General features: G+C 40.5%; 2 protein-coding genes across 3 annotated transcripts in view; both read right to left on the reverse strand.

Moving 5' to 3' along the window:
- Positions 1–1,158: 1,158 nt before the first annotated feature.
- lmx1a (LIM homeobox transcription factor 1, alpha) lies at positions 1,159–15,907 on the reverse strand. Its single transcript, XM_054789677.1, has 8 exons — positions 15,767–15,907; positions 15,455–15,638; positions 8,368–8,588; positions 7,313–7,494; positions 5,287–5,364; positions 4,947–5,028; positions 1,761–1,937; positions 1,159–1,581 (listed from the first exon to the last, which is right to left on the reverse strand). Exons 2-8 carry the CDS (start codon positions 15,634–15,636, stop codon positions 1,460–1,462), a joined length of 1,044 nt encoding a protein of 347 aa, XP_054645652.1. The 5' UTR covers positions 15,637–15,638; positions 15,767–15,907; the 3' UTR covers positions 1,159–1,459.
- A 250-nt stretch (positions 15,908–16,157) lies between these two features.
- The window catches only part of rxrgb (retinoid X receptor, gamma b), a 44,680-nt gene continuing 35,290 nt past the window's right edge, over positions 16,158–25,547 (reverse strand). The window contains exons 4-11 of one of the 2 annotated variants that reach the window (XM_054789675.1): positions 22,390–22,534; positions 22,143–22,322; positions 21,143–21,303; positions 19,560–19,689; positions 19,208–19,340; positions 17,961–18,052; positions 16,675–16,780; positions 16,158–16,589 (exon numbers count right to left, since the gene is read on the reverse strand). In XM_054789675.1, the coding sequence (XP_054645650.1) occupies positions 16,442–16,589; positions 16,675–16,780; positions 17,961–18,052; positions 19,208–19,340; positions 19,560–19,689; positions 21,143–21,303; positions 22,143–22,322; positions 22,390–22,534 (1,095 nt within the window). In that variant the 3' untranslated portion in view covers positions 16,158–16,441. The remainder of the gene's footprint in view (positions 16,590–16,674; positions 16,781–17,960; positions 18,053–19,207; positions 19,341–19,559; positions 19,690–21,142; positions 21,304–22,142; positions 22,323–22,389; positions 22,535–25,547) is intronic. The other variant, XM_054789676.1, reaches the window with a different exon arrangement.

Below are 25,547 nucleotides of genomic sequence, written 5' to 3' on the forward strand. Positions count from 1 at the left end.
CGCTCTTCTTGGCAGAGGCACAGCACGATGACAGACGCCTAGATTGTTCCTGACCATTGACTCGCGCTCTCTGCTCGGCGAGGTCTCGTTTCATACAGCGGGAAACACGAGATGGTGAGTCCAGGAGAGGAGGGTTCACGGTGAGGGCAAGAAGCGAGGGCCTTCATATCTCCTTTGGGTCACCCTTGGGCACGCTGTCCTCGTCTGTGTCTGGACTCTGGTGCATTCCAGCTGGCCACAGTGCCCTGTACACCCCCCTTTCTCTGCCCTCTGAGTGCAAAGAGCACAATGTGAGCCATGGTGACCTGATGTGACGCTTACGGCATGATGATCTGGTCTACTTGCAGCAAACTGCTCTGGATCCGCAGTTGCAGTTACAGTACTTCCCTCAAAAATCAACAGAGACAAATACTTGTACATGACAACATATCATATATGCCGTGCATTTATGCCCCCTAGTGGCTATGAGCTGTATCGGAATGACAGAGCACAGGGAACCTCCAAAGTGGACCATGAGAAAACACAAACAATATCACTCCCGTAAATGCTGCAATTATATTCAGGGTGTTTATCTACCAAAACCACAAATGAAAACTTAATTGGAAGCAGGTGATAGTTAGAAAGGTTGTTACTTCCAATTTTTTTTAAAACTTTAATAATAATTCAGAGAGCATGAGAAAGCAAAACATACTGTAGCTCTCTGTGACCTCACGGTCATTCAATAACAAGCATATTGCACAACAGAACCAATGTTGTAATAGCGGTAAGGAGCAAACTGCTCAGCCAGTATACCGATGAGTTTGTTGTAAACAACAGGGTGGCAAGAGTAACACAGTGAGTTTCACACCAACAGCTGAGCAGCACAACTGACATTTTAAAGCGCATGGAGAGGTAGAGAAAGCTGCTGGATGATGACCACTCATGATACTGCCATCTTGTGGAGTTCATAATAAAAGTGCATAAGTAGGTTGTCTACAGCCACAGATGTTAATGACGATGCTTTTTGACCCGCCGCTAATTAGTGATTATGCACCGGGCCACTATAGGTAAATTGAATAGAGGCGTTAATTGGAGGATTTACGGTAATATGTTCCAAGATTAAACTGTTAAAACCTTTATCAGCCGTACAGGCAGTTTTTAAAGTAACATTTTCTTAACTGTCATATAAGCGCAAGAAGAAAATAAGTATAAAAAGATTTTTTGGGAAGCATTGCCATTTTTTATTGCTATCATCCAACCAAAGTGAACACACACTGCAAGAAGAATAAATAACCATTCAAACAGCTACAGTATTTACACGTAACATCCATTGTAATCTCATTGTGTGGCATTCAAGTACAGTGAGAGGAAAAGTGTCATGGTTCGTTTGTAAATAGATGAACGACACTATTGCGTGTGCATCACAGTGTAGTGACACCTCATCTGTTATCCTTAATTAACAAACAAGTGATTCAGTCTCTCAAGAGGCAAAGTAAGCGTCCTGCATGGAGTAGAGGCGGTCCATGGGCGTGAGGAGACAGGGGTTGCCCAGAGATAAACAGTAGCCCTCGGCAACATCACCGTAAAGCTCCTCATTAAAACCTGAAAAAGGAATAGAACTCATACATTTTCTGACATTGTGGATGCAATTTTGCTATATTTGCTCTTATGATTTTTGAAGTTGTGTAGAGAATATGGCCCGTACAATTTTGAAAATACATTTATTTTGTATTTATTCTCCACAGATTAGGCAAATCATGTGACAGCCCCGTGTGCTTTACCGTAGGGGTGCATGTGATCTCCTGGCATCTGAGGGGGGGTCAGGCCCTGTCTGAAGGGGTCCGTGTCATAGTCCTGCTGCTCCACTGTTGTGGGTCCCATCTGCTGCTGCGGCTGGACGTGGGAGTTGGAGGACCCCAGGTGCTCCATCTGAGAGGTAAGGCAACCACTGGAAGGCGCTGTGGAACAAAGGAAAAACATGGTAATGCTTTTGGTTCATTTGTTTGGAGCAAGTTACATTAAAGAGCGTCACATGTCTGAAAAGGAGTAGGAAGAAGCAGAGCTTATTTAATCCTACCCCTTCTCCATATCTCATCAATTATTCATAGTTTGTTGGTTTCCTGTGTTTAAATGTTAGCATTTTGTAATGGGGAGAGAAAAGAACAGAGAAAGCGTAACAGTCGATAAACGGCTTATGCTGTGATGAAAGAAAAGGGAAAAAAAGGAAGATGTGTTCAAATAAATAAATAATAAATAGTAAATCATTGAAAATAAATAAAGACATTAAAGATAAATGAATAAATGACGACAAAAACTGACAGAAACATTGTATAATGTATGAATAAATACAGGCTCTAAACCAGGGGTCGGCAAAAGTTACCATCAAAAGAGCCATTTTGCCTCCTCTTCCAGTCAAAAAAAAAGTCCACAAAATATTACACATCTCATAAACTTGTAATATTTTTTTTATCTTTTTAAAATGTTACCTGTCATAACAACAAAATTCAACAAACTAGAAGTGCAGTGTGCATGTGTAGGCCTACTCTGAAATAATTTAAATACTTAACTGTTTAAGCACTAACTTATTTTCACTTATTATATAATAATGACAGATCGGGGGTGCCCAAACTTTTTCCACTGAGGGCCACTTACTGGAAATAATATGCAGGGACCACTTTATTTGTTTGACATTCTTCAGCTTTTGTTTATTTAATTCCGTGCTAAAACCAGTGTAATACAGGTCCAGATATGCTATGTAGTTAAAGCTAACTCAGCTTTGTGTTATAGGTGGCAAAGAAAATAGTTTACAGTTTCTCTGATGTGAGGCCGTGTTAAATTCTGTGTTGAGAATATGTGGTGAGCTGACCCGGCCGGCCCTACCCAGCATGGCACCCTAGAGATTTAACATGCCGCCCCTCTCCATCGGCAATTTACATAGCTTGCAAAACAAAGTGAATGGCTTTGTTTTTTGTGTTGTCTTTAATTTGTAAGATAACGTGTTGCCCAATTTACATGGTTAACAAATTGCAATTAAATACAAAATATCTGAAATATATTATAAATACCCTTATCACAAAATAAAAATCTAAATAGTAATAATAGTATCTATCCATCCATTTTCTACATCGCTTATCGTCATTAGCATCGCGGGTATGCTGGAGCCTATCTCAGCTGACTTCGGGCGAGAGGCAGGGTATCGTTCCTATGGACAATTTAGAGTCTCCAATTAACCTAACATGCATGTTTTTGGATGTGGGAGGAAACCGGAGTACCCGGAGTAAACCCACACACCCACGGGGAGAACATGCAAACTCATGCCCAACAGAGATTCGAACCCAGATCTTCCCGATCTCCTGACTGTGTGGCCAACATGCTAACCACTAGGCCACCGTGCGGCCCACTAATAATAGCAGTAAATTATAAATCCAACAATCAAAATCAAACAATTTGAAGAACCACACAGTTTGCACACAATAACTCTATAAAAGATACATTTATACTTTGCTAAGTATACTGTATACAAAAACTAAATAAAATAAATTTTAAAAAGCTATATAAAATACCTACACAGTAATCCATCGCCACTTTTCACACAATTTTGTGGCTTCAGACTATCATGTTTTTCAAAAGTATATTAATCAATCATGCTGTTTCATGGTTTTATATGACCTACGATTAGTAATAAAAATATGCATATTTAAGCAAATGTTACATATTTTTCACCTAAATTAAGCATTCTGAACCATAAAAAGGAATGAATGAATTAATATACAAAGAGTTCACAAAATGCATTGAAAGGAAATTGTAATATGTAATATTCTACAGTGGTCACTTTGTGTCAGTAACGTTACTGTAATGTTCAGTGAGACACACAAGTGCCTGACTTCATTGCAATAAATAGGCTTTTACTGCAGGTTTAAATGATCTTACAACAGGCACAATAAGCCCTGACACGAGCTACGATTGCGGCCGTAACCTACGCCAAGCTAAAACTCAACTCTGAACCCCTGACGTCACTTCCTATCCCACTCAGCTCCTCTAGCACTGGAACACATTTACAGTAACACACACAAGCACAATGCTAACATGTTTGAATCTACAGTATGTCTTATCCATCCATCCATCCATCCATCCATCCATCCGTCCATCTTCTATGCCGCTTATCCTAATTAGGGTTGCAGGGGTATGCTAGAGCCTATCCCAGCTGATTTCGGGCGAGAGGCGGGGTACACCCTGGACTGGTCGCCAGCCAATCGCATTACTATGTCTTATTTATTTACTTAAATTGATTATTTCTTTTATTATGTTTACTATATTCTATAATGAAAGTGAAAAAGTGGGGTGTTATTTCATGTCTAGAGGGCTCTAATAATGTTAAAAAACGTATTTAGAAGGTCATAAATAGGTTTTCTATGCTCTAAAAACGAAAATATTCTATTTATAAACAAGCAATCCTACTTGGCTGAAATTCACTTATCACAGCTGGAACCAATTACAGTAACTGCAATAAACAAGGATTACTGTGTACTTATATTGAAGGTGATATTTTTTTCCAGAATTGTGGCGCCCCCTGGAGGCCACAGCGACCTCAGCTTCTGACTATCTTGCCTAAAGGGCCAGCTGGCTCTGAGCCAATTAAAAAATGGGCTGCGGGCCGAAAATGGTCTGCGGGCCGGACTTTGGACACATCTATGATAGCTTAATAAATTTCAGGATAAATCAGGCACGATGGTTCTCTGACTTCTGCCTTCTGCACATACCTTGTAAACGCCATGTGGATGTACTGCGTCTTAAAATGTTTCATATCACTCTTTTGTTTGACTTTTCCTTTCTCAGTCTGTTCCATAAATTAACTCCTCATACTGATGTGCGAAAAGATTTGAGAGTTTTTCAAGCATACTGATGTTTTAAATGCAGTTTGTCTTATTTCTCATAGTGCTGATTCATTACTAATAGCTACTGTATACCTTTGTCATGCGGTGGCTCTCCCTGCTGCTGTTCTTGTTCCTGTTCCTGTTGTTGTTGTTGTCTCCTGGCTAGTTTCTTCATCTAAAACACAAACATCATCATCATCAGGGTGTAAAAGATTATTCAGTAGTGTAGTATTAAGTAAAGGATGTCTTTCAGTGTACTAAAGAGGAACCACGCGGCCCACTTTTTTTTGTGAGGACATTTTGAGGAGGTTTCAAGTGCACTGATATGTCATCAGTTTCCTCTATGAGCAGATAACCAGGCTGATTTACACACAGAGCTCTTTTATTATAAGCTGTGTGTGTGTGTGTGTGTGTGTGTGTATGTACGCGCTACCTTGGCTCTTTGGTTCTGGAACCAGACCTGCACGACCCGGACACTAAGGCCAGTCTCTCCTGCCAAGGTCTCCCGGACCTTTTGATTAAAAGATCCAGGAAAAGGAGATTAAAAAGGGGGCAAGGAGGATTTTTTTTAATGTGGATAAACAACAGAGGTCAACTCAAGGTAATACAAGGTAATACATGTGTATTCTTGTTGAAAAATGTCATTTATGTATGACTAGTTACTGTCATGTGAACGTCTTTAGTTACTATAACAATATTACTTCATTGTAAAGTTTAGTAATGATTTAAAGTGAAAAGGAAACATGGAAAACCAATGTTGCACTCGTTGTTTGGAGCAAATTGTTTCCAAAATGTGAACAGTACTGAATATAACAAGTTCTTTTTTAAGCTTTTCTAAAGATTTGGAGTGCATGAGAACATGGAAAGGGAAAAGCAGCTCTCTTTGACCACATAGTTATTTATTATCAAGTATATTGCACAACATAGCAGGAACAGAACCAATAATGTAATAGCAGTAAGGGGCAGTTCAGCCAGCATTAATACCGCAGATAAGTTAATTGTAAACAACAGTACAGCAAATGTAACACACATGTGTTTCACACCCACAGCTGAGTAGCACAACCAACATTTTAAAGCGCACGCAGATGTAGATAAAGCTGCTGGATGCTGGCCACTCATCAAAACATCAAAAGGTTGTCTATAGCCGGTAGCCGTTTTTTTGACATTATCCATTAATCCATTTTTCTATGCCGCTTATCCTCATTAGGGTTGTGAGGCTTGGCTGGAGCCTATCCCAGTTGACTTCGGCCGAGAGGCCGGGTACACCATAGACTGGTTGCCAGCCAACAGCAGGCTAATTAGACGCGATTATTTGTTTGTATTGGCTGTGCACCCAATTCCAAAACCTTATACAGTATGCATCTCCAACTCACTAACACGTCACTAGTCCTCCTTGCCACTAGACTACAGCAAGATGCATTCAGGGACACACTGAACATCACAACATCTTTATTATGCGGGTATCTGTCGTCCAAATAAACAAAAAGACAAAGAAAAACAGTAAGTGGATATTCTTATCACTCAATAGCGTAACTCTTACTGCGGAGGTAGAATTTGCTGCATGTACAGTCTACACTCAAAACAGTGAATTCCATATTAAAAAAATTATCTTTGAACGCAACGTCTCATGGCTCATAATAAAATGGTTAAAGTGTGATTCAAATGTTCTGCTACTATTAAAGAAACTGGTGTTTTCGATTTTTAGACATGTGTGGTATCTTTTAGCAGGATTTAAAATTTCAGTTCATTTGGAGCTGTTGATACATACAAATATATAAAATTGTGTCCTGTCAAAATACAGTAAAAAAGGCATATTTCACACATGGTGGCAAATGGTGATTAATCATGATTAATTAATTTGAAAACTGTGATTGATTAAAATGTTTCATTATTTCACAGCACTAAAAACAACATAAGTAACATTTATTTGCAAGGTGTTACATATCTAGCATGTAAACATGCTGGGTGCGATAATGGCTGACATCTATTTTGTCCAATCACTGAAAAGTAAGGCAGGAAGGTTGAACTCAAACAGAAAGCCAAGTCACAGCGAGAGTAGTCACACGTGTCAACTGAGGTTATAGAAGATATTAAAAACGATATTTTTAATATGTCTATACAGTATATTCATAGTTTTTAAGAATTTTTTTTTTTAAATTGAACAAAACCTCTCAAAATTCAAATTAGCAGTGGAAGTTCTATGCCAATTTTGAAAGTAAGGTAGTTACTGGTCTTTTATTTCCTCCTTCAGAAAGGTCTAGTCTAAAGTCGAGTCTAAGCAATAACTTATTAAATAACTGTAAAAATGAAAAAAATGCAATGTGCTTTTTAACAGTTCGTCTTTCTATATCAGTTAATAAAGTGTGAATTTGAATAACAAAATCCATGTGTCACCAGGAGGAAAGTATCTATGAAACTGTCCAAATCTGACAAATTGCATTTTTGCTACTTTTACATACCTTACGACAAGGCTTGGATGAGACCTCAAATGAGGCTTTGAAGACGCGTCTTTGTTGGGTGGTCAAAATAGTGCGAGGTCTTTTGGGACGTTTGCTTTCCCGCTCCTCCAATCTAATCTGTCTTCCCATAATCCTCCCAGACTTTTCCTCTTCGTCCTCAACGTCGTCATCATCACTTTTACCTGAAAGAACATTCATTCATCCAAAATAGAAAGACTCAGAGAGGTACTCATGTAACAATATACATTGGTGTGAAAAAGTGTTTGCCCCCTTCCTGATTTCTTTTTTTTTTTTGCATGTTTGTCACACTTAAATGTTTCATATCTAATGGGACACACACCTTCCAAAAAGTTCAACTTTTGTTTCATCAGACCACAGAGTATTTTCCCAAAGGTCTCGGGCATCATCAAGATGTTTTCTGACAAAATTGAGACGAGCCTTAATGTTCTTTTTGTTCAGCAGTGGATTTTTATCTTGGAAGTCTGCCATGAAGGCCGTTTTTGCCCACTCGTCATGAACACTGACCTTATCTGAGGCAAGGGAGGCCTGCAGTTCTTTGGATGTTGTTGTGGGGTCTTTTGTGTCCTCTTGGATGAGTCATCGCTGTGCTGTTGGGGTAATTTTGGTTGGCCGGCCACTCCTGGGAAGGTTCACCACTGTTCCACGTTTTCGCCATTTGTGGATAATGGCTCTCACTGTGGTTCGCTGGAGTCCCAAAGCTTTAGAAATGGCGTTATAACCTTTTCTACACTGATAGATCTCAATTAATCTCAGTTATGTTATGTTTTAATGGCAGGGGGGCAATCACTTTTTCCACAGAGGGCCATGTAGGTTTGGATTTTTTTCTCCGTTAATAATAAAAAGTTTCATTTAAAAACAGCATTTTGTGTTGTCATTGACTAATATTTAAATTTCTTTGATGATCTGAAACATTTAAGTGTGACAAACACGCAAAAAAATAAGAACTCAGGAATGGGGGCAAACACTTTTTCACACTGTATTTGCTATTGTGCTTGTAGTTTGCACTGCACATCCCAGGCACATGCAGGTGTTACCAGTGTCGGATGACGTGGAGCTGGCCCCACAACGGTGGTAGTCGTCCCTGGCGCACACTGGCCGGCCTCCCCTGAGGACGCAGTGGTCTCCGGTCCTGAGCGGGGCGGAGCACACATCGCAGGCAAAGCAATGTACGTGGAAGACGGCAGCCCCGGCACGCATCACCAGCTCTGTAGGGGAGATGGCATCCGTACAGCCACCGCAACGCACCGCAAACAGCCTGGAAGGAGAGGGAGAGAGTTGGTACAATTTGGAGATTGAGCAGACAAATATGCCTTAAAAGTCAAACAAAACTTGGAGTTCATAGCATCCTCATATGTGATTTGCGACATGATTTGCGATGACAGCTCCATCTTTTTTCGCTTTCCTTTGTGTGAACTCCAAATCGTACCACCACCAACCCAATTAAGTATTAAGTGTAGTGTTTAGTAAGTTTATTTACGTTTTTTTTGCTAAAAAAAATTGTGGACCAGACATGGCAAAGAGTGGTGTGATGATAACCACTGAACCAGATGCTCAGTACACACTTAAATATACTGTATTTCATACACACTAAAGATGCTACTAATGTAAATGTGCTTAAACACGATGCAACACCCATAAAACGCCAGTAGAGGACAATATTTTGCGTCTTCTTGTCAAGCGTTTGTCAGGTGTCTTCAAAGATCAAGTAGTTTTTCTTTGTTGTACTTTTGTTACACAATATTGAACTTCTATTTATAATGCTCAAATGTTACACGGCTAGAAATTACCCAATATAAACACACATGCTAATGTTAGCTTCTGCTAACATTGTCCACGATGCAGCCAGTAAGTTGGCGATGTTTACTATCTAAATTTGGTACAAATTGGAGTTCAACCAAAGAAAATACGCTTTCAAAGTCAAACAAATCTTGGCATTCAAATCATCACCATGTGTGATTTCAGCAAATCTCGCGAGACTTCAGCATCATAAGCACACACCGCACAATTTTTTTGTGATGTCACCACAGAACTTTACCAGTGATGTGAAAGAAGAAAAGTGTGATGATAGCCACAGAACCAGAAATGGAACTTACTGTGACACAGATGCTTCGTACAAATGAGTAATACAATTAATTAAATACACAACTACATACGCAAATTCATCTTACCCTAGAGATGCTAATGTAAATACACTTTTACACTTTTTTTTTAAAAATTCCAGCAATACTTCTAAATGCTAGTAGAAATGTACTTAAAACATTTCCTGTACAGTGATATAAAAGTTTTATGGTGGTGACAGTTTGACCCTGGAACAGATGTTTTCACTGTACATGATTGCCTCTTGGAGAATGGACTTTTTTAGAGTTTAAGTCAACTTCGGGTCCACTGTATGAGGAAGCGATGGCTGACTCGGGGAATGTTACTGACTTGGGCTGTCACTCAAAATGCCCCCCAGCATCACCTCCTCTTCTTCCTCCTCCTCCTCCTACTCACTCAGACACATACCCTCAGCATGGCGGGTGTGCGTCTTAGCGCCTGGCAACCAGGAGCGGCGGGCTTAAGGCACACTGCGAGACAGTTGCCGAGGCTCCGGCTGCCGTGTCCGCAGCCCTGCCCCCAGGTAGCGAGGCCAGAAAAGCTCTCGGCAGGCCATGGCTCCAGGCGGCAGGGGGGAATCACATATCCTGGTGGGAGAGGCTGAGCCGCCGCTCCAAGGAATTATCCGTGGAATTATCCCTAAGTCTGCTCAACCAGAGCGGGACAAAGCCAGAGCCGCCCCCCATAAAGCAGCAGGACCATTGTCCACTGGCTGGCACCGAGGCATCTTGGCTATGTCACGTCATCATTCAGGAGCTGGATGACTGGGTCACTGGAGCATCAGTGCTTCATTGTCAGTGGTGTCGCTGCCCAGAATGATTCATTTTCTGGCTAAATTTGAAATCTGTATTTGTAAGAATAGGTATCCTTTATGTGGAAATGACATAAGAAAGTCAAAAATCCACAATATGACAGCAAGATTCTGTTGTTTTTACAAGTATTGAGCAAAAATACCAGTCAAAGATCCTATATGACAGGTGCAGTCTGTTGTTTTTAGGAATCTACTGCAAAAAATGTGGAGTGGTTTGCTGTTTATAGGAATCTACTGCAAAAATACTAGTGGAAAATTGTATATGTGAAAGGAACGTTACGTCTATTTTTAGGAATCTACCGCAAAAACACAAGTCAAAGATCCTTTGACAGGAGCCATCTGCTGTTTTTAATGACCCAATGCAAAAACGCTAATCAAGAGATCCTCTAAATGATAAGGACGCACTCCTACTCTATGCTCGTCATTTTGATACAGTCGTTGCGTTGCACAGATGTGCCTAATATTGCGCCCACTGAGTGTTTACATTCCAAAAGCAAGCATGCAAAGACATCACATGTCACTACATCCTTGGCACAAATGATCTGTGACTGCGACATCCTCCACGGACACACATTCCTCTGACTCTTGCTGTGATGTGCAGTTGTTGGGGGAAACGGCAAAGCCTCCTCTGAGCGGCTCAGTCAGGAGGGTCAGTGCTTGACCCATGTGAGTGGTCTGCCCTGTGGACCTCGGTGGTATGCACTTTAATATGGCCGACACGCCTCGTGCCTGCATTCCTGTGGCCGCTGGACATGAATCGGAGAAGTACGCCAAAGGAGGACATACTTGGAATATTTCTGGGTTTCTATGACACGACGACACAACATCCTTCATATTTTGGTCTTCGTGGGCCTGTTTTTTACTGCATGGTACCAACTTGCTATTGCCGTACTTCCATTGGCAAAAAAACCAGGATAACTGTCTTCTGTGTTCCATATGGGTTACGTACAGCAAATCACTGTTGGTCGCTCATTGGCCGCAAAGATTGGATTATATTTATTTGATGGCTAGAAACAATGAAAATAAACATACAATGCTTACTTTGCTGAAAGTTTCTTTCTTGCCCTCAGTCACCTCTAGAAGAAAATAGAAAAATATAAATAATATAAAATATACCTCCATGAGTGAAAGATTCTCATGGATTCTCACAATGTTTACTTTAGAGCCTAGGTTCCCAAAGTGGGCTATGCTTACCCCCAGGGGTATGCGTGCATCAAATGAACAAATAAGTAAATTTACCTAACCCACACGGCCAGTCACCGTGGGAGGGGATTCCCCCCCAAAAGAGGCTTTACCATTGGTTGTATGTATTTTTGTACTTCGGATACTGCTTCATCGTGATTGTGAAACGTTCCCCTTCAATTTGGTATTAAATGAATATGCAGACTTAAACCATAACCATCGTGAGTGGACCAAAATTCAACCCATTGAAACGGAAGGATGCCAACAGACTGGAATAAAAGTTATGTATGATGATAACTTATCTATTGATCAGTGGTCATGTGAAACTTTATCAAAATGGTACCATGCAAAATACACATTTTTGACCCGGAATTACTATAAAATTAATTAACCAATTAATCATGTTCAATATTTCAAGTTAATTTAGATAAAAGGGTGCATGTTTTTTTAATTGTGCAGGAGTAGGGGGTACATGGTTTCAGGTCAAATGTCTGAAGAGGTAGGCCACTGTAAAAAGTTTGGGAACCACTGATCTACAGTATATAATGGGGGTTTTGCTGTCTTTAAGAATCTACTCCAAAAGCGCACGTCAAAATTCTTTATATGACAGGCATATTCAGCTTTTTAGGAATCTACTATAAAATGCTAGTCAAAAATCCTCTATATGAATGTGGTCTTTTGCTGTTTTTAAGAATCTAGTCCAAAAACGCACATCAGTCCTATATTTGACAGGCGCATTCTGCTGTTTAGGAATCTGTAAAACGCTAGTCAAAAATCCTTTATAGCAATGGAGAACTTGGCTCTTCTTGAGAATCTGCTCCAAAAACGCTTGTCAGAAATCCTTTATTTGACGACAGGTATATCCAGCTGTTTTTTAGGAATCCACTGCAAAAGCAGTCAAAGATCCTATATATGACAGGAGCATTTTTGTGTTTTTAGAAATGTTTTGCAAAAAGAAGAAATATCTTCTACATAACAGGAGCGCTTTACAATCTGTAAAAAAATAATGATGAGCATGATGCTACCTTAACAGATTAGATCGAGTATTGTTTTCTTTAAGCTTATTTAGCATAAAACACAAACCATTGTATTTCAAAAACTATGACACTGAAGGTTAACCCAAAGGTCCTTACAGACTTATAATAATAAATGCTTGATATGACCTACAATGGGTTAGCTAAACATCCCCACACATATTAATGCATTGTGTCACACACTCGATAGACTAGACTAGTCCGGTCTACTGGACAGTGACGGATCCAGTTTCTGGATCAGGTGAAGCAGGATGCTTTGTGTCAGATCTGAGGGTCAAGTACACTGCCCGGCACACCAGCCAGAAAGAGGGGGCTGGGTTAGATGTGGATACGTGAAATCTCTTAGGTGGAGCTTTGGCAGCAGGCCTCCTGCTAATTGGTCAGGTTAGATATTTCACGCTCGGCTGGGTTGTCGTCCAATAGCGCCACACAGGGGCCTTCTTTGAGAGCAGCTTTCCAGATGTCGCTAACATTCGTGCGTCTCTGGAAGGGATGCACCAGACCCTTGTGACATATGGCCTATACCTGACAAAGCAGCTCCTTTTATATGGCTAAAATAAACTCTCTGAAAACATCCAATCAAAGACGCTCTACTGCAAGATAAAAAGAGGGGCTGGACTTATTCCTTCACGATTACTTTTATTTTGTATATTGCCGTAACACAAGGCTCTACTACATCTTGAAACTTTTACTTCACCAAATGGTAATCATAATTGCAGCAATAAAGTCATAAAATGACAAAGAAGCACTATGATTTGCGGTTTTTAAGCATCTACTGCAAGAACACTTGTCAAACATCCCCTATTTGGCAGGAGTGCTCTGCTGTTTTTAAGCACCTACTGCAAAAAATGCCTGTCAAAGATCCTCTTTGTGACAGGAGCGCTTGGCTGTTTTTAAAGGCCTACTGCAACACTGCCAGTCAAAGTTTCTTTATATGACAGGAGTGCTCTGCTGTTTTAAAAGTTTGCTGTTGACTTCCAGGCAACTTGTCCCGCAGTCCTCTAGCTTACAGAACAAGGTGACTGTGGGAGGGAGGGGTAGGGGTGTTTTAAGACTCACACGTGCACAAAAAACACCTTCACACCCACACACACACATCCACACACACGCACACACACGCACACACACGCTGACACATTGTCAAAATGTGTTAAAATTGTGAGGTCCATTGGCCTGCTAATTGCAAGCTGGGGCCAACATATGGTGAAGAGGTGCACGTACTACCATCACACCATACAAGAGCTTTGTCCTACATTGTGCTATAGAAGACAAAAACACAACAGTGTATCCTTTGCACACTTTGTGCTCAGGCCCTAATAATGCTCAATTTTGTAACACTTAAGTTCTTCTGCAATGTTAAAAAAAAACCCCACAAAAAAAGTCCAAAGAGACTATAGTGTGCATATCAACAAAAAGGATTCCACTGTGTAAAACCATAAATGGCACATTGTTGCATACATTTAAGTGTATTAATTAATCAAAATGGCCGCACTCACACTGTGCTGCACTCATCTCTCATTCAGCATGTTTATCTGTGCCATCACTTCACTACACAACACTGCATTATTGCAACTTTGTTAACTTTCTGATCATTTCCACACAACAGCAAAGCATCGTCCCAGGAAGTCAATATGATCATATTTCAGGGAAGTGATCATACAAGGCAAACCAACCAAACAAATACACACACATTGCTGTTTTTAGGACTAAGCAGTCAAAGATCCTATTCCTGTATATGAAAGGAGCGCTCTGCTGTTTTTAGGAATCTACTGTAAAAACACTCCAAAGTTCTCTATATGAAAGGGTCACTCTACTGTTTTTAAGTATCTGCTGCAAAAAGGCTCATCAAAGATCCTATGAAAGAAGGGAGATGCTGTGGCATGACCTTAAAAAGGCGGTAAATGCTGGAAAACCCTCCAGTGTGGCTGAATTACAACAATTCTGCAAAGATGAGTGAGCCAAATTCCTTCACAGCGCTGTAAGAGACTAATTGCAAGTTATCGCAAATGCTTGATTGCAGTTGTTGCTGCTAAGGGTGGCCCAACCAGTTATTAGGTTTAGGGGGCAATCACTTTTTCACACAGGGCCATGGAGGTTTAGATTTTTTTTCTCCCTTAATAATAAAAAGTTTCATTTCAAAAATGCATTTTGTATTCAGTTGTGTTGTCATTGACTAATCTTTAAATTTGTTTGATGATCTGAAACACTTAAGTGTGACAAACATGCAAAACCAAAAAATCAGCAAGGGGCAAACAGTTTTTCACACCACTGTATGTTTATAACAGTATCAAAATTTCAGCTTTTTGTCTTCACATTCTGTCTTTTTGCCCAATTTTTGCTGTTTAATTGAATTTCTACCTTGTGTCGTGAGCCAGTAAAAGAACGAGCCACAGGCCACAAATGGACGAATTAAACAAGTCTAGTCAACAGTCTCCTCATTCTGGTCCTGTGTGCTCAGTCATGTTTTAAACTAAATGACTTTGTTCTCTGGAGTGTGTGGGTGGTGTGGTTTGGGTTGGGATGGGATGGGGTTTGCGGTGGGTCAGGAGATGGGTGGACTGGGATAGAATTATGTTGGGGTCGGAGGGGTGTTATTTTAGTTGCTTGTTTTTAACACGTGAAACACTTTTATGCATAAAAAGTGTTTTTGCATTAAATAAGACAGACGCTTACTTAAAAAAGCAACAGTCTATGCTCCCCACATGCTGTAATATAACAATGTGTTTATTATTGGGGTTGCAGTAATGTACACCTGAATGGGTACATGCAAACCACAATAATAAATACTGTTAAAAAAAATGTCAGTGTCAGTCAAAACAGAGCATTATCATCTTTCAAAGGCAGAATAATTGAATATTATGCAAGTGTACCTAATGATTTGGTTAGTGTGCTATATCATAATATTTACTACCAATAACATAGTATAAGTACAGCATTTTTCAATGTGTCTATAATTAAAATAAAGAGTGTAAAATTTAGTAATGGGGGAGCACTCACTCAGCATAGTCCCTCTTGCAGTACAGTTGCTGCTCCCGCACAAAGCACGAGTGCCGCAGCGCGTCTCCGCATGCCACGCAGCGTACACACGCTTCGTGCCAGAGGCCGTCGGTGGTGACCTGGAGCAGGAACCTGTCTGTGATGGGCCTGTGGCAGCCTGCACACACGGGCCTGTGTTGCATGTCTGCAAAAAAAAAAAAAGTACATTTGTCTACAAAAAAATCATCCAAAAAGTCCAATAAAACCAATAAAAATGGATTAATCGGTTATTAATCCATTTAAGGAAGCCATTTGTGTAAAACATGTCTATACCTTTTTAATAAACAAGCTCGCAAGCAGTGTCCAAATCTTTAGAGGATGTCCAGCTGGTGAAAGCTTCTTCTTCTCAAACTTTCTTATCTTCTCTTTGGACTTTCCATCAATTAGCCTGACAACGAGACAAGCAGAGAGAGAGAGAGAGAGAGAGAGAGAGAGAGAGAGAGAGAGAGAGAGAGACAGAGAGAGCGAGAGAGAGCGAGACTTGCTCCATGTGAAGATACAATTACCTCTTTACCAGAGCACCACCCCCACGTCTGGCACTGGTAGCTCTATCTAGTGGTCAGCAATGGAACTACACATAAAGTTTGGTCTGTTCTCTGATTCAAAAGCAGGTAAAAAAAACTCTTAAGTGATGATGGACAGATGTGAGTTGTTTTGTCTTTTATTTTATGTAATACAATTACTCTATGAATAAAATCTGATTCCGTCTCAAATGTTGCCACAAATGATCTATTTACAAATGAATGCTATTCAAATTTACTGTGATGGTCGTGTACTCAGTCCTCACCACAACCTCCAAATAATTTCAGATATAATTACAATGCTTTTTTGGGACTTGTTATAAAATCTTCAACTTTACAATTTAAGAGTCTTTTTCCCCCCAATCCATCTTCACATTGCTGGGGGGGGGAGTATTTACAAGTAGCGGAGGGGGGAAGAGGGCAGGGGTCATGTGATCTGATGTGGCGCCTCCAGCATCTCCATGAGGAACGTGTCGATGGGCGTGTCCCCGATAAGCTTGAAGAAGAACAGGTGCTCCAAACACTTGAGGCCAATGGAGCGCAGCGCGGGCAGGCGGAGCAGCAGCTTGGCAAACCTGAGCAACAAAATACAAAATTCATTACCATTTTGAACAATTTGTTCATTTTAGAAAAATCTGCATTTGTGTTGTAGTTTTATACCTGCCCGGTTGGTCTGGATATTTCTGTTTGGTGTAGGACTCCAATGAGGCGTAGACCTTTTCCCTCAGTCCCTCCACCTCCATTGGGTTTGACAGACCTTTCGCATCTGAAAGAATTTTATAGTAACTTTAAAAAAAAACAACTTTAATAATGTTTGGAGTGCATGAGAAAGTGGAAAGAAAAACGCAGCTCTCTTTGACCCCATGATAATTTATTAACAAGTACTGTATATTGCACAACAAAGAAGCCACAGAACCATTGCTGTAATAGCAGTAAAGAGCAAACAGCTCAGCCAGCATTAAAACAGCAAAGATCCTCTATATCAGTGGTCCCCAACCCTGGCCCGGTACCGGGCCGTGGGTCATTTGGTACCGGGCCGCACAGAAAGAAAAAATAATTTCCATTATTTCATTTTTTTTTTATGTTTTATTTTGAAAAGTGGCCGGATTCTCTCTGTTACATCCGTCTCACGTGACGCATGTCCATTGTGCGTGTGCTAACTTTATCTCATGCCGCACAGATCGACTACTTCTGTATTTTTACCATTTTTATTTCACCTCATATTTGGTGTCAAATGCTGATACTATGTGGGAATGCATAAAGGTAAGTTTTGATGACTTATTGAGTGCTAATGTGCACATTTGTCTCAAGTTAATTCATGCTAGCACACTTGAACTTGAACTGGTGGATGGTGGGTCGGCATTCATTTTGAGCTTTTAATTTGATGTTATTCATGTCTTAGTTTTACACAGTACATAATAAATAAGATCAATTAGATCGCTACAATGTACGACCCCCCCCCCCGTCCCGGTCCGAGGGAGATTTGTGGGAACACAAGCCGGTCCATGGGTCAAAAAAGGTTGGGGACCACTGCTCTATATGACAGGAGTAATTTGCTGTTTTAAGGGACTTACAGCAAAAATGTTCAATGTAAACAGTACAGCAAGTGTAATACGCATGAGTTTCACATCAACTGATGAGGAGCGCAACCAACATATTAAAGCGCATGCAGAGGTAGATACTGTAAAGCTGCTGGATGCTGACCACTGAGGATGCCTCAAATGTAGCTAGTACCATCTTGTAGCGTTAATTTAAAAAATGATATCAGGAAGTTTCCTACAGCCACAGCTGTTAATGCCAATGTTTTTAGACCACATTTTGACCACAGCCCATTTGTTTGTCACATTGCATATTTGTTTTTCCATTCACATATGCACAAAAAATCAAAGTCAGTCATGTCCACCACAATAGATATTTTCAAAAATGGGTTTGGTGGAAGCACTGACCTGGGTTAAAGAGGACAATGGCTCGCAAGCAGCCCAGCTCCGTTTTATCCATCTGCATGTCTTTCATTTTGGACACCAGCTCTGTCAGGACTCTGCAAAGGACATCAAGTACACAAACCTTCATCAGAGAAGCTATAGATTCTGTCACTTAAACATGCAATGGACAAAATTATTAACACTGGTTATGTGTTTTGGAAAAGTTCTTGAGAAGGCCAAAAATAGTATCTCCTTCAATCTGGGCAAATGTATTTATTTATTTATTTATATATTTATTTATTTATTTAGTTGAAGGGTTGATGAAACTGTAATGTACAAACTTGGCCACTAGGTAGCACAATTACGCTGTTTGCGAGTTGGAATGTGCGAAGGAACTGTGCAAAAGCTTGTGTGCAGATAATTTAACAACCACATAGAAATACAATGTCACTTAGCAGCGCACACACTCTCCATCGAGGCTAAATTATGAACTAACTATTTGTGTTTGTTAGTTGGCAGGCTATTTCCTGGTTCATAGAGGATGACAACCAGATGGGATGTGCCATGACACTGGATATCGCTCCTTTGATGCCATTGTGAGTATAAATGCTCCAATTAACACCTCTATTCAATTTTATGCCAAGTCACCTGTAGTCGCCTGGTGTGATCAAACCAAATCAAAAAAACGCTGATCTTTTATTTGAAAAATTAAATAAAACAATTTGCGTCAACAGCTCTGGCAATCTGCTCATGTCTTTTTTGATTAACTCCACAACATGGCAGCAGCTGCATTTGTGGGCAGCGTGGCTCAGTCATCCAGTAACCTGAAGGCTCCCAGTTCGACTCGCACTTCCTCCACCTCCATCAAACTCCATCAGTCATTGCTGTCGTGTCCTTGCGCAAAGACAGTGCACATTTCCCCCAGGGTCGCCCACACATGGATGCTTTCACTAACCAAGATGCTGGCCTACGAACCAGGTCCCGTCCCTGTGTGCTGCTATACTTGTTAATAAATGCTTATCATTTCCTTTACACATTATAAGTTTTAAATAAGGAAAGTAAAAAAATTCACTTGTTCGTTTTTACATTTTGGAACAGCCTCTCTCCAATTTTGCTTTCAATTAACCCCAGTCTTTGTGGTTTAGGTAGATAAATGTTGCTACTATAATTACAGCATTTCAGGTATTTCTCATTAAAAATGTAATGGTTGTACTGAGGGTGTGCCTAAAACAATATTTGTCAAGATTTTGGTGTTGTTTTTAGGTCCCCACCTATCAAAGATGGAGCCCACTCCGGCACTGTGAGCGCTGCTCCTGTGCACGTGGAGGCCCGTGGCCAACAGGATGCCGTCTTTCACAGTGACCGAGCGATGGGAGAAAGACGCGATGAGCAGCTCGTTCCAGCCTACCAGAAAAAGAAAAGCAAAAAAATCCTTATCAGCAGAGGTCAGTGCCGCCTCAGTTGCAAAAACACTTTTTTACTGGTTTTACTGCTCCATTTAGCTAAATGCTAAATCCTGTATCTTAAGTGGATGGTTGAGAAACTACCCTGAGGACAATACAACATGTTTAAATGCTCCACAGTGTATACAAATGCCATTTAAAATATGTAATATAGGATTACCTGCTCGTAATAAGATGACCTGGTCGTCAAGGGGGAGTTCAGAGAAGTGTGGGATCCTCTTGGCCCACTCCACTAAAGTAAAGAGCTGCTTGTCGGCTGCTTGGCAGATGTTGGTGACGGGGTCATTGGTCTACGAGCAAAGCAGGAATACCAGAACAAAAGTCATGATGTGCAGCACGAGGCTATTTTGCGGCTGATTTGCACAATGTCTTTGGCTAGCCCTGCGCATCTTGGATTACGTCAATGTCATTTGGGGGGGAGGTCGCAAGGAACAAGGAACCTTTTACCCTACTTACCTCTTGTATTGATTATCAAACAAAAAAAACAATACGATTAACGCTTTGATCATGGAAGAAAGTGTGAATATTTGAGCTTTGACCTCAAGTATCTCAAAAGCGATAGTATCCTTACTCAACAGAAAATTGTCCCTTACTTTTGAGCAAGATCATTTCAACACAGGCCGAATTTGACTTTTCACATCAGCCATCTTGTATTGAATTGATGTATCAAAATCAATAGTGCTGTTCTTTACTTTTGATATGGAACAATAATCTGATATTATCTGAACAAAAACACAATAATCTTCCACTTAAGAAAAATTGTCTGTAGCTGCAAAATATAACACAGCTTATAAATGAAGACAAAAGATTTAATCTTTCTTAATTTTATCCATTATAATAACAGAATATAAGGAGACTGAAGATCCGCCTGTGAGAACTTGCAAACTCCACACAGAGATGTTCCAACGGAGATGTGAACCCCGATCCCCAGACTGTGATGCCATCATGCTAACCACTAGGCTGAAAAACAAACTCTGGCCTCGTACTGGTGGATGGTGGCTCTGTATTCATTTAGTGCTTTTAATTTGATGTTGTTTCTGTCTTAGTTTTACACAATACACAATAAGTAAGATAAATTAGATCACTATAATGTACGTATGTTTTGCTGATGTGTTGAAAATCTTTCGCGGTGACTGGCTAGTGCGCTGCTAATGCTAGCGCTTCTAATGCTATTTAGATTCATTCTCGTTTTCAGTCATGCTAAGCTAAGGAGCATGTGCGACAATCGCTTGGCCGGCAGCGCAGGCTCTTGAGTTGTTTAAGAGACGGACCGTCAACTGGTTGCTAGTCTTGTGATACCCGGTGCATGACTCTACAATCGGCTAATCTAAGGATTTATGGCTGATTCTTCTTGATCCATGAGGCTGCTACCAATGCAGCTGCATCTCTCGCTTGTCAAACCGGATATCCGGTCGCATCGTTTTTTGTTCACAACCCCAATGGTTGCCATTATTGCTGCTGAAGTTAAAACACCAGTTGGAAACAAAAACTGATAAAAAAAAACTATCAGTTTTTTCAAAATAGTGTTCTTGTTTTGATGTAAAACAGTCCATGAAGACTTGAAAAGGATCAAAGTGTTATGCATTGATCTAAGAAAACAGTTGATTTGACCTTTGACCTCAATTACCCCAAGCATCTTGCGGCAGGTGTCAACCAAAGCAATAGCATTCCTGCTTAGCAGACCACACGGAATGACCAGTGATATGCGTATTTAAATGGTAACTACAAAACTACAACTCTTACCGAGTTGCCGGGGCTGCCATCCGTGTACGTTTCAGTTTTGGGTTCCACGGCCAGCTCGGCGTCCAGGATTTTGTCCACAGGCATATCCTCGTTGAAAGTGCCGGTGGACTCCACCTCATTCTCCCCCCGTTCTTTCCCCCGCTGCCTTTCTTCCTGCACAGCTGTATTTTGAACACCAGGGTTAGTTCAGTGACATCACTTATACCAGGTATGTCCAAAGTGCAGCGCTGGAGCTATTTTCGCCTGTCTATGATGTGATTAGCGATTGACTCTCAAAAATGGTAAGACAAAACACATTTATAAAGTTTTACAATTATAGTTTTGCATGCATAAAATAATTCTAAATGCATAAAAATGACAAAAGAAAGGGATAAATTAACATTTAACTTTATTTTTACCTTCACTGAAGATGCGACTGTTCCCACGATGTGGCAGTGAGGTCAACCACCACCACCTTCCTGTTCAGTCACGTCAAGAATCACGTCTTCAGTGAGCGTAAAAGTAACCTTAAATGTTTATTTATCCCTTTCATTCATTATTTATATGCATTTCAAATTGTTTTCTTCAAGTAAAACTATAATTGTAAAACTATAAACACGCGTTTTGTGTTCACATTTTTGGCTTTCTGGAAAGCATTAATTGGATTTACATTATTTCTTATTATTAATATTTATGTTACTATCGTATTTAATTCTATTAAATTGGTTCTGAAGTTCTATTTCATTATAATATGACAACTATTTTATATAGTGTGCATTTTTATTTCATTATAGATTTTATTTATTTTATTATTTTATTTGTTTGCAATTTTTTTTTATTTTTAAACCTTTATATGCTGCCGGATGGATGGTAGTTTACTAAAAGCTATATTGCCCAACATGACAGCAACAGAACCAATGTTGTGATAGCTGTAAGGGGCAATATTTTTCATTCTCTCAACACTTTAAAAGACTTAAATGTACGCATTCATAACCAATAAATGTAAATAAATGTAAACTACCTTCTCTCTTCATGCCCATGGCCAGGCACTTTTGGTAGCGACAGTACTGGCAGCGGTTGCGCTGGCGCTTGTCTATCAGGCACTCTTTGCTATCCCGACAAGTGTAGGTGAGATCTTTGCGGACGGTCCTCTTGAAGAAGCCTTTGCATCCCTCACAGCTGTACACGCCATAGTGTTTGCCTGCACAAATACAAACATCTTTGCTGAAGGAATGTTTTTGCTGATGAAGCTTTCCCCCCACCCTTACCCGAAGAGCGATCCCCACAGATGGCGCAGATGTGCTTGGACATCCCGCCCGGGCTGGTGCACTGGTAGTTCATGCTCCCCAGGTTCTGCAGGCCCGGCGGAGGCTTGATGTCCTCTGAGCTGCTAACGCTGTTCATAGAATTCATCTGCCATAAAGCAAAACAAAGCTGATGAGGACAGGAAGTAAGAGTGAACGGTAATCTCGTGGCATGTTCCTACTTCATGTTTTTTTTTGCCCTCATTCCCCTTCCCCTCAGTCACACAAGCTTTTAGTGTGAAAGTGTCTGAGGATGTGATCACATGCTCAGTCTTGTCATGGTTTTTGTTTCCTCAGATTAGTCACATGCTAGTGTAGTTGTCAAACAGAGACAGACGGGGGCAATCACACATCCTCAGTGGGTAATAATGAGGCTGTTGAGTAAAGCCTTGACTTTTGCACACACATGAGCTCACTTAGACCGTTCTTGTCCAAACTTTCTTGTCCCAACGGCAATATGATGTCTCAGTGCTGTTTTATTAACCTTTAGTCACAGTAATCATTTTGACATAACAGAACAATAATACATTTCGCTATATTGCATTGCATTGCATTGATCACGGTTCCACTCTATTTAGGTTAGCATTTGGCCGCAATGTGAGTTTTTACCTTAATTCTGAGTGTTTTTTAGTTGAGTGGCCTCTGGCAAGGAACCATATTTGGTAACTTAGGTGGGGGTGGGTATTGTTTGCATATTATCCGATACCTGTGCTATATTAGCACTTTTGAAACGGTGCTTAAACGGTGCCTATATTGGTATTTATTATTATCACCTGCTTCCAATTAACTCATTCAATCCCAGCCATTTTTCAAAATTCAACCCCTTCAATACCGGCCATTTCTGATGATTTTGACTGATTTTTCAAGGCACACAGAATATTGTGCCCTATGGCTATATAAACATGGAACCTACCAAAAGAAAGACTAGATGCTCGTCTTCTATAAGAAAAAAAGAGTTTGTTTCTACCTTTTCCTATAGTAATCAGCAGTAGAACATAGGTAAGTTTCAGGAAAATATCAGTTCCCAACAACAAAAGGGAGAAAAACAGTTTTTTGTGAAAAGATACATTTCAAGCATAACTTTCACTTTGACACTAATTTTTTTGCTTTTGTGACAGCTCAAATATCTAAACAACTATACCACAACATAAACAACACATAAAAGGTTGTTTTACATCAAAATACAAATTGTTACAAATGTAACACTATGAACTATTAGCAATTTTCATATTTGGAACTAAACTGTGTGTGTGCACGTGTGCACGTGTGCGTGTGTGCGTACGCATGCGTGAAAATTTCCCTACAATGCATAACCTTCTGCGCGCTACACTCCTCCACGCTCTCTCACTTCCTCCTTGCTGTCGAGCATGTTAATATATGCAAAAGATGCATGCCGAGCGCTTATCAAATGTACTTCTGCCACCATGTGGCAGTTTTTATGGCTTAAAACTGCATAAAAGGTTACCTCTTTTTTTGTGCACTTGGTCCATCACCTCATTTTGCCTCTAGCGCAAAAAAACGTAAAAGATGTACAAATCCGTCTTTGGGAGCGAGCACTCGGGTTTAAAAAAACGTATAAATAGATTTTTGGTATTGAATGAGTTAATTTCCCGTCCTCTTTGCACTTTAGGTAAATAAGTGTCGCTATAATTAGCACATTTGCAGTATTTAATAGTTGCCTGTCATGAAAGACTTTATGAGAAATTTGACTAGTTGGAAAAATGCAGTCGATCACTGGTCGTTTTTTCTTTTTTGTCACCGTTCCCTTATGATTTCCCCGTCCTTTGACCCTTTTACGCTGACGAGAGCCAAACAATGTCATTTTTCTAGCTGTTTATGAGCAAACATCTGCATCCTAGCTGGAAAAGGCTGACCCACACATGCCCTCATGTCCTATATATTTGATGCAGTGTGACATAAAGGACACGCTTCCCATACACGTCACCTCAGGCTTTTGCTATCACTTATTTACAATGTGCACTCTTCCTCTTGACTATCCTCTAATGGCCGACCCATCCCAGACCTCTGCGGTGGCGGTGGCGTGACCTTCCAGAGGAGGGACGAGCATGCGTGGGATTTTTCCTGTCAGCTTTCCACAAGCATGCTGCACGTGCCCTGAGGGGAGACACTTGTTCTTAAATGAGCATTCACCCCACCCACTTTTACTTTTCTCTTTGTGAGCAGCGCACTCTTCCCCAGTTTTCACTAATAATTCATTTAACAAGTGTACACAATACAACTCTAAATGTCAATATGGGTCTAGACATACAACAACATCCCGGTAGCATCGTGTATGTATTATTGATACATCATACATTCTTTATACAACACAGGCTACGAAGAACATACAGCGTTCAAAGGTGAATCTGCATCTCACTTCGAGTTCTTTCTGAGCTGCCAGGTACCTTACAACAGTGGTGCCCAACCTTTTTTGATCCACAACTAAAGGTACCTTTGTTTAGAAAAATACAATGATGGCAACAAAAATAGCTCATAAGAGTTTAATTTAAGAGCTGCTCGCTAACCATTTCCATGGTTTTCTTGATAATAACCAAAATCACTTAATAGCTACAGTAAGGCACTGTACTGCCAGAAAATGTAACTCTTGTGAGCTATTTTTGTTGTCATCGTTATATTTGCTTTATGAAGTGGTGGGCGCATACAAGGGGCAAGCTCATCTTGTGGTATCATGTCCATGAGGAAGGAGGTTTGTCCTTTATGAGTCGCAACTTTCAACAAAAGTAAGCATTTAACTTTGGGCGAGAGGCAGCGTACACTCTGGACTGGTCGCCAGCCAATCACAGGGCACATACTGTATCGACAAACAACCATTCACACCCACATTCATACCTACGAACAATTTAGTCGCCAATTAACCTAACATGCATGTTTTCTTTTGGAATCTGAGAGGAAACAGGAGTACCCGAAGAAAACCCACGGGGGAGAACCCACCAATTTTCTGGCTTTGGAGGCAGTATCAGGGCTGTAAAACCGAGGTAGGATGGTGTCTGCGTGAAAGCACATGACACAATCAGTGTGAAGTTTAAACACTGGAGACTCATTTCTCCTGCCCTGTTGTGCCACCACAGAGTCATAGAAGGTCCGTAAGAGAGTCCTGCACA

The sequence above is a fragment of the Dunckerocampus dactyliophorus genome, chromosome 10 (assembly GCF_027744805.1).
Source record: "Dunckerocampus dactyliophorus isolate RoL2022-P2 chromosome 10, RoL_Ddac_1.1, whole genome shotgun sequence".
In the NCBI taxonomy this organism is placed as follows: Eukaryota; Metazoa; Chordata; class Actinopteri; order Syngnathiformes; family Syngnathidae; genus Dunckerocampus; species Dunckerocampus dactyliophorus.

Coding starts and splice junctions, on each gene's coding strand:
- lmx1a (XM_054789677.1), bottom strand. CDS start 15,636: ATGCAACACAGGCCCGTGTGTGCAGGCTGCCACAGGCCCATCACAGAC. Junction 5,365..7,312: donor CATCCAAGCCTTGTCGTAAG/GTATGTAAAAGT, acceptor TTTAATCAAAAG/GTCCGGGAGACCTTGGCAGG. Junction 5,029..5,286: donor TCCAGAACCAAAGAGCCAAG/GTAGCGCGTACA, acceptor TTTGTGTTTTAG/ATGAAGAAACTAGCCAGGAG.